Consider the following 9,996-nt stretch of genomic DNA (forward strand, 5'->3'; position numbering starts at 1 on the left):
AGTTTTATTGTTGGAATGAAATATAGCAAGACTTGCGTTGGCTACTAAGAAAGTTAGTAGCCGGTGGTTATCGGGTTAAGAGATTCATACAAGAAGGTGCCTAATCTCTACTTGACTCAATTAACCTTTGGGGAAAGTTAAAGCTAGAAACCTTCTTAAGAAATGTTGATAAAAAGAAAGAATTTAATGAAATTATCTTTCAGCTAAAAGGAGTGGAAAAGGGTATATATAGTACAGCCCAAAACTAAACCTACTTGAGATAATATGGTCTCCCACTATTTGATGCACCCATTAGTTCCACCACTCTCATAGAAGGAGACACACTTCTTGAGCTTTCCCTTTCTGTAGCTGTATTCTTAGCAACAAACTCAACTTTTTAAAATTTCCTTATCTACACTGGTCCCTCCATCTTCTTCTCAATTTGGGATTCTGTCTATCTGTTCTGTGGCGAAGTGAGTAAATTTTCTCAAGTTAATTTTCTTACATGAAAATGTGTTTCATGTAAGTACTCGCTGCTTCACAGAACCACCCACCCTACACTTACATCAAGTGAAGTGTTATAGGTGAAGAATTTGTTACCATCTTATTGATTGATAGCTATAGTTCAATGCTGACTGCATCCTAGGTGTGGGAATTGTTTTTTAAAGGTTTGGTACATGTGCAAAAACACTTTGCTTTTGGCATAAGGTGTTAGCTATATGTTCTGTGGAGAGGAATCTATCTGAAACACATTACTGGTAAGGACAGTGTTACTTCTGGATGCTATCTTTGTGAAAAGAGCTAATACTCAGAGCTGTTAACAAGAATAAGAATTAATTTTTGCTATGTTTCATTGGCTTAAGGTCCAGTTGCAACCAATCATATAAGCATATACTGATTTGTCAGTTATCAAATTGGAGAAAGAACAGTTTCTTTTGTTATAAAAAGTGAGCATTATACTGTTGTTATGGTAATATTATCAACTTGCAATGCTACATTTTATTGCCTTATGGTCCAGTTGCAACCAATCATATATGCATACTGTTTTGAGTTATCTGGGTCAGAGAATTTCAAGGTCAAGAAAAGGAAAGTCAAGTTAAAAGATCAGGATTTATTTAAATATTTATTCATGGCACAGTCTGAAGATGTCTATTTTTTGGCTGGCTGTTATTTTATCTTTTGTCGAGAAACTGGATTCTCTTCCTGGGTGTCTCAAACTACATTATTTGCCACTTTTCATTGCCATGGGAGCCTTTAATCTCTCTTGTACCCATTATATATTGATCAGTTCTGAGTATTTCATCTACCATCTTCCTTAATTCCTAGACATTGTCAAAAGTGGAACTTAGATGTAGTCTTATGTTTCTTGACTTCTTCATTTAAACCCCTAGTGACTTGTTTGCTTTATCATCTTTCTCTCAGGACCCATTTTTTTTTACTTTTGATTCTGTCTGGTAGGAAACATGTGGATATCTATGCTATCAATGCATCAGGTACTTTATTTTCTCAGAAGGTTCTATACTTCTATCTATCAATTGGACATTGTTCATTCGGATGCCACCACAATGTGTTGTCATGCATGGCTTTTGTCAGATCCATTTCTTTAGCTCAGGGACTGATTCCGCATGTTGCATCTTTCCTTTCTCATTCCATCAGACCTTCATCCATGTCCATATATCAAAGGCTGTGGTCTTACCTTCCGCCTTTGGTCTCTTCCATGTGGTTGTTTGACAAAGACTTGTCCATTTCGACTGTGTCTAGCTATCAGGCAGCCTTTTCAAACACCTTCCATTTCTACTACTTTTATGAGGTTTTGTTTTTCTATGCCATTTCCCTCCTTTTCTACTCCTTTCAAGTGGTGTGTCCTCCATGTGCCTTTGATTTACATTATTGGTATCTCATTGTGGTCCTTTATGCCCTTTCCTGTCCTCCATTTGTCTTCATGTTCCATGTACCATCTCTCCCTCAACACGTATTTCCTTCTCCTTGCTGGCAGACATTGCCAGTCAAATATTTACACTATTAATGTTTCCCACATCCTCTACCATTCTTCTTATGTCATTCTATATTCTGACTGGCCCTTCCTCCCTGCAAACTATGCTGCCTGTGAAGGTGGTGTGGTTTTTACACTCATTTCATTACCTTTCATCTACCACCTACACGCCAGTTCCAAACCTGATTAGATTTTTTGTCTGGTTTGCTCCTTATGGTGTTGTGTGGCACGTTCTGTCTGCTTTTGGTGTTCATGTTCTGCCTTTTTATTCCCTAGAACCCTCCTATTTCCCATGCTCTATCCCCTGTAATGTTCACTGGTTGTGTTCGTCAACTCATTAGTCTGGCATATTCTGACTTATCAATGGAAGATTGCCATCTCCACAACATTTCTTCTTATCAAACTTATCATCTCACCTTGTCTTTGTCTGCTGTCCTTCCCTGTCCATAGGAGAAGATCATTCAGGCCAGAATATGGACAACTCCAAATACCTTTGTTGCTCATTATCTGCACGATCTGGCTCTATCTTCTCAAGTGGATATCATCTCCCTCCCGTGGCGATTCTAGACATGTCCATTTGCCTTTGATTGGGGTAAGTCTTATCACTTCCTTTTATTTATGTTTTATTCTCAGAAACTTTTTTTTATCACTGATAATGGTATCCTACTCTGTTGGTGTTGCCTGGTCAGGTATGCTTTGCCTCAAATCTGCACTGTTTACTGATTGTGCTATAATCCTCTCTGTAGAGATGGGGTGTTCCATAAGATCATTGGTGGTGTACCCAGTGGTATATACATATGTTTCTAGATATTAGGAAGTTTCATGTATGGTGGACTGTCACTAATGGACTTCATAAGTAAAGCTGACTTTTTGATTGAATAAATTACTGTCAGTCTGCTATTCAAAATAGGGTCTTGCGGACACACATTGCTCCTTTTCTGGTGTAATGTTCCTCCGAAATCCCCATCACATCTACTTCTCCCTTTTTTCTTCCAGTGAGGCAAGGTATTCCTTACCACTTCCCAGTTCCCATTTTTTCTCTGGTTATTCTCTGTTCCATGCTTAGTTAAAACTTTGGCCCACACCTATGCTGTGCATGGAAACCCAGGCATCACTAAAGGCTGAACACTTGTTTTTAACAAATATAGGTACAGGTTGTAGAATCATTTGATTAAAAAATAATAATAATAAAAACATTCTCCTTATAATATGAGACTCATTGTTTGAATGGAATTGTCCAGTCAGGACTCTCACATGTTACACATACCTTTGTGTTTCTCCTAGACAAAAATTCCACCCTCTTTACTGGTTTTCATGAGATGGCTGATGATGGATCAGCAGGTACCTTTCTCACTTCCACATGCATGTCTTTGTATAGCATTCAGGAAGACACACTGGAGATAAAATGACTATTTTCCATATGTAAAAACACCCTATTGTTTTATACTTATTTTCCTTAACCTATTTAATGTTGTCATTACATTGTCTTTGAGTTTTAGAGCCAATCTTGGGTCTGCCTGGGTTTTGTTTATTCTTCCTGAGTGCCTAATGACTTGGCTGGTTTGATGACATGGCTGGCCTTGTTTGATGTGTAAGAGATCTTAGCTTCAAGAGCATCACCAATCTATAGCTATTAGTGGTCTGGTCCTCTGAGAAACTTCCACTGCAGCTATAGGGCCCTGTGACCTGACCCTCTCTGCATGTTATGTCACCATGTACGGCCACACCTGAGAATGCGACAGTTTCGCACATAAATACATATACCACTTCCCTTTATTTATATGTTATTTTAAAGGGTGATGAAGGTGAGGATGAACCCTACTGACAATTTTCTGGTTGTTCATTTCTTATTAGGCTGATCTGCTCCACTTTTTTCCCATTAATTCAGTCTGTTGAAATTATTCTGATTCTGGATACTCTTCAACTCTGCTTGATCATATTTTTATTTACTATGGTCATGGTTGTTGCTTTCCTGCATAAGAATCCAAATTCTTGTAAACCACTGATCCTTATGACTCTCTTCTGGTTCCCTTTTCCATCTTAATGTGGATATTCTGAATTTTTACATCTTAGAAGTAAGTCAGCCTTTTTTGTCTAAATAAATATGAATTTCAAACAGCTAATTACCTCTCAGTTACATTCCAACCCACCTTCCTACAATGGTGGTATTGTGGTTTCCATTACAACTTCAGCCACAAAATCTGGATTATATGGCATAAAGGTCATATATAAGGGTTATAAATGTCCTCCTGACACAAGTGCTGTAAGTCATGTAAAAGGTTGGAGAGTAGAGAACGATTGGTAAGTTGACATATAATCTGCATTTTGTCAAGGACATTCAGAATTTTAGTCATATATTTGCTGACAGCTTGAAAGTAACCAATCAAGGAAAGATTTTTTGTATTTCATAGATAAATACCAGTTTGAAATTCACTCTAATTCTAAAAATGTAAATTTTAATGAGAAAGACTTGGATGAATTCAAGAATACATAAAAAAATAACCATTTAAAATGACATAAACCTCAAAATATAATAAAAACTGCATAACAAAAGGCCAAAGATTGCAGTCTTGATAATAATAAATTAAAAGTAGAATTAGACTACAGTACAATTTTCACAGACTATATCAAAGAAGAAATATTCCACAAAATTTCAATAAGAAGAAAGAAAGAGAAAGTCGAAGAATGGGGCTTCAAGTACCAATCCATCTTTTCATCATCCACAAGCACTAGCAGAAGATGCAACATCCAGGGTTTCTAAGATTGTTGTAAACACTAAATAAATTTCTAAACAGTTCACTAAAACTGAGTATGTCTTTTCACGAGGAAAATCTTTGAAAGACAGAAAAGCATAAATTAATTGACATTAAGGAGTTTAATAAGAAATTTTATGGGCCATTTGGATGTGAAGTATACTGAAAATATTTATATTATTATATATTCAATGGTAATTTTCAACTTGGGAAGGGGAAAAAATATTTACTGAGCTTTCAGTCTCTTGATTAAAACTATGCTTAAACAACATATACATTAACTGTGTTAATTCTTGTGTGCACAAACCTTTGAATAATTACTTCTGAAATACATAATTCATGATTAGACTCCTGCTGACAATGAATAGGTTGATAATATTTTTGATATAAGCACAATTTTTTAAAAATCGCCCCTATTGTCTGTTGCTTAGGGCCTAGACATTTGGCCATGATATGTGAAAAGCTATGCATACTTAGACTTGTGGTATCACCGTATAACAGCTTTAACCGATTGTGCATGGGCTTGGTCTGTTGGACCAGCCTCATATTGGAATAGGAACGTTGACTATAATTCCAAATTTACTGTGTGTATTGACACGAAAGATGATAAGCTTTTAGTAAAACATACAAGTCTGTTGTACACAAAAAACAGGTGTGTTACAAATGTATCTATACTTGAGATATGTCAGTGAATTGATAACAGCTGTCTGACTGAGACTCTGACAAATAGGAGTGGAAGGTGATGTTTATGTGAAGAATAAAAATATTTTTGTCCATCAAACAGTTTGTGTATTGCCTTGCATAACTTTAGGACCTCCAAAATGAATATCTACAGTTTTTTCAGCATCCCTGTATTTACTCTCCTGCACCACGAATTGTTGCTTAATCATCAATTTGGGGGAAAAAATGAATAGTTCGTAATTCTGACATCAGATATGTAATACCATGCTGAATGGTACTGTGTTGAAAAAATCGTGGCTTGTGCACTTTGACCCTCACCTGTGTGAACAGGGTTAATGAATAAATTTGCTTTGCTGTGCTTTATTATTATTATTCATCTTTTAATATAAAATCCATAAGGATGTATACCGAGTAAAATCATCTGCAGTTTATGTGATTATTTTTAATTACAATATGTGTATATAATGTTGCACTTTGCCAGCTGTGGCAACTTACACTAGTATATTTCAAAAATAGTTTTAATAATAATATATATTGCTATTGTCCCATCAAATTTTTAATAATTTCTTCATATGCTTTACAAAACATTGATGAAAATATATTATAACTTGCACTTCTGTTTTTATCATTTCAGTTATATTTTTATAGCTCTCTATTATTTCTTTACATTATTATACTGACAGAAACACAATTTAGCACCAGTTCTTTTGGAAGGTAGTTGCCAATACCCATTAAGGCCTTTGGTCTTGCAGATGCTTGTGTAAATTTCAGATATTAGACTAGTGGGTCCATTGTGTATTGCTCCAAAATATGAAAATTCAGTGCTTCAAACAGCAGGAGTTGTTGGGTGGCAGCCTTCAATCATGTCAGTATGCACTTAGTGCAAGTGATTTTTGTATGAATTATGTTCTTTTTGAAAGCATTCAACTATTATTGATCACATGTCAGCATTCCTGCAGCACTTGGTTTACTCACTCAAATAAAATATATCTATGCCCTGTAGTTGGTGCATTTTCATTCTGAAAATGATTTAAAGGGACATCAGTATTAGTGTATTTTATTCATTTTAGTTTAAGGTAACACTTTGCATTAACAGCCTTATTTTCAAAAGGGTAAAAATAAGAACTAGGTCTTAGGCTGTAAGTGCCTCTAATAACTAATTATTTGCTAGTTTCACAACACTTGCCCAACTTGCAAAGGAAATGATTCGCTTAAAAATCAATGTTTTATTATTATTTCATGCTGAACCACAGTTCTAGATTTTTATATGTGAAATACAAAAGAAGATAAACAAAATGATGAGTAAGTATTGTTGTTTAAAAGATGCAATAATAGAACTCAAAATGTCTTTTATTGAAAATATTAATTAATAAGATGTGATATGAAAAATGACCATAAATACCAGCACACAGGACTTAATAAAATTCATGTATACACCAACATTTTAGCTGTAGTTGTGCCTACTGAACAATCACTGTCCTTTCTAACCTTTCTGTTACTTAGTAAATGTGGTCTTAAATGTTTTTCCTTTCATCATAGATAGATATGGAATTTTCTAATAAAATATAGAAAAATTTCACAACCATTAGGTCATTTTCACCATGTTTTCTTTTAAAAATTAAATTACCACTTGAATGACTCGCTGCTCCTACAACAAGTGGCATACATATAGCTTTTTGACACAGGTGTATGAACTTCTGATTGTAAGTTTCTTTCCATAAAACAACTAGAACTTTGAACAAACTCTGAGAACCTGCAAGAACCCTTAAGTGATGGGTAGTTGCATAAAGGTTTGAACGTGGGTGTTCTGGAATGGACCTGATGTTTAGAACCTGACGTTAGTTGCATCCTATATTATCCATGAGTTTAGTAATATTTACTATACTCCAGTATGTTGGACTCTAGGATTCCTTTGTGGAACAGCAGTAGTTTCCTGGAGAAGTTTGGGCTTTTTTGGGTTTTTTTCTGATATTGTGCTCTTGCAGTAACATAAATGTCATTTTCAAAACTAGTTAGTTATTAGCTCTTGTATGACATACGTTAGATGTTCTATTTTATTGTTGAATCATGATAGAGCACATTATTTTTTTCATAAGAAACTTTTTTATTTTCAGGAAAGTCTAAATTTGGTTAATCTTCGATCTATAGTTCAGTTCTATGGAAAATTTCCAGACAGATATCGGTAACTATCATTATTTCTTACTTGATTTGTCTTTTGACATTGATACATGTATTGAATTTTAAAATAGTTGAACTATAAATAGTGACATTTTATATTGACTCGGTTATTAAGAAATTTAATAATACTCTGTAACTGATATCTTGAGCAAATGTCCTGTTATTTAGCAGATTTACTTGATCATTTGATAACTGAATATATCACAAAGTGTATAGGAAGGAAAAATTTTATAATTAATTTTTGATTTAGTGCATAACTTATGGCTAGTAAAAATCTAAACCACTGGGATAATAAAGTGAGACAGTAGTCTAAGGACATACAGTGCTAAAATATGGGGTTTGATTCCCCAAGATGGACACAGAAGATAGCCCATTGTGGCTTTGCTCTTAAAAATAAATAATAAACTGAATATAAATTTAACATTACACCAGCTAAAATAATAACAATGCCTCGATGTTGCAATAACCACTGGTAGCCATTCTCAAAGATTTGGCAAACTGTAACAGTTATATCAATACGTATATTTGAATAGTGCCATTTGAGCAGTGCGGTGTCAACCAGTATCTCTGTTAACAAGAGTTTGACTTAAAATGTGCTATATGCCATCTTTCTAAAATTCCCTGCAGATATAATTTTATTGTGTCTGAAGTTTGTAATTCTCCCATTAATGGAATAATTAAATGCAAGTATCAATGTAATTACCACAGTTTGTTAGACCCATGAGAATGATTGATGGTGATAGTTGAAACATTGGGTTATTGTTCTTTTAACAGGCATGATTTTAAATCTATATACCGATATGATTACTTACCTTCGCTCAATGTGACAACTGTTTTCAATTTTAATGCCCTCTAGTGTGCAAGTTTTCACTCACCACTAGCCTTGAAACTCCCACTTAATTCCAGCTACGTTTAAGCATGCAAATTAATATGTGACAGTCTTCCACTAATAGAAGTGTGACAAACCCTCCTATCACAGCTTACTCCCTCTGTGGAGTTGAAACCAACTTTCACTTCTTGATTTGGCATGACACTGTTAAGACCTAGTATGTGATTTCAAATATTCTTTGTCTTCTTTAGTGCATTTTTAAAATATTCAGTAACTGATTTTCACATTTTAAAGTATTGATAATAATCCACTATTGTTGGAATTCTTTATTTGGTTGTTAATTCTATTTCTCACTCAATTACCAGTAGTCAGTCAAATTTATGAATTCACAATTTAATATTATGACTACAATGGCTACCGACATTACTGCTGTTCAACAGCCCCTGACAACAGCTGCAGGTTCAGCGATATCAGCGGAGGAAGTGTCGGCCTTAGTCCATTGGGAGATGGCTTCTTTCGTGCGGGTCAAGGGATCTCCTGATTTACAAGCAATTCTTTCATTAGTTGAGGATTAAATCAGAATTATGTAAACTTGTGGGTTATCTGATGCCTTCCTTGCTCCTTTACCTGTTGAGGACAATGTTCATCCTCAAACCTCATTGTGGCTTTAAATACTCAGGTTTGTTCTTTACTTTCTCATTTTCTTGTGCTTTTAGATTCTTCCCATTCTTTACTTACATTACTCTCACATTGAGGATTATTTGGTTTTTCCTCCTTCTCAAGACATATGAGTCCATGTCAATTCATTTCTGGATCAGCTTTATTCCCCCTTTCAAATGTTTTTCATCTTTGATTCCAGGATTCCTTCTCCATGGCTTATGGCTTTTTCTTGTTTTCCCTTCATGGATTCCTAATTCCTGGAGTCCCTTCTACCCACTTGGGTAACTGATCTCCTGTAAGACACACTACACTGTAACACAAATTCATCTGTGAATATATGGAGTCAGAGTGTTGACTGCTCAGAGTGCAAAGTGAATTTGAATTTCCAATCAAAACTACTTTTCTTATTTGAAAGTTATCATATTTCTTTTGTATAACCTCTAAAACCTTTTAAGTAAATATCAAACCTTTTTTTTCACTCAAACTATATTTTATCTGTTATTTTCTCTACACTCACTCTATACACATTTGGTGAATGTGATTGAACTCGTAACCATCCTAAAAAAAGAGCAAAGTAAAATCAGTATTGACAAATGAAGTTCCAAAGTTATTCTCCCAAGAGTTTCTACTTTTAATCTTTTAACATCTGTTCCCTATGTTTATTTTACTGTTAGTGGCTGAAGTAGAAACCTGCTTAGCATAAAGCAATGAATCACAGCTCCTGCCAATAGACACCATCAATATCAAACAAGCATGTGCTGTGCAATAACCCGATGATTCCCACAGAGTTTATTGTAATTATGGGTCTGAGAACACAGTGGGATTTGATTTATTGACTTACTTACAGTACAGTGGTTGCAAAGAGAAGTGCCAAAAGTAACAAAATATGAGAAAATGTTTATGATACGGTTCCATACAAAGTC

General features: G+C 34.8%; 1 protein-coding gene across 15 annotated transcripts in view; it reads left to right on the forward strand.

Moving 5' to 3' along the window:
* The window catches only part of LOC106471544 (TBC1 domain family member 31-like), a 68,725-nt gene that overhangs the window by 37,698 nt on the left and 21,031 nt on the right, over positions 1–9,996 (forward strand). For 13 of the 15 annotated variants that reach the window (XM_022400148.1, XM_022400157.1, XM_022400151.1 and 10 more), the window contains one exon: positions 7,521–7,588. The exons of the other annotated variants lie outside the window; for them this stretch is intronic. In XM_022400148.1, coding sequence (XP_022255856.1) covers positions 7,521–7,588 — 68 coding nt within the window. The remainder of the gene's footprint in view (positions 1–7,520; positions 7,589–9,996) is intronic. 15 annotated transcript variants of the gene reach the window in all.

The sequence above is a fragment of the Limulus polyphemus genome, unplaced genomic scaffold (genome assembly GCF_000517525.1).
Source record: "Limulus polyphemus unplaced genomic scaffold, Limulus_polyphemus-2.1.2 Scaffold4689, whole genome shotgun sequence".
Lineage (NCBI taxonomy): Eukaryota > Metazoa > Arthropoda > Merostomata > Xiphosura > Limulidae > Limulus > Limulus polyphemus.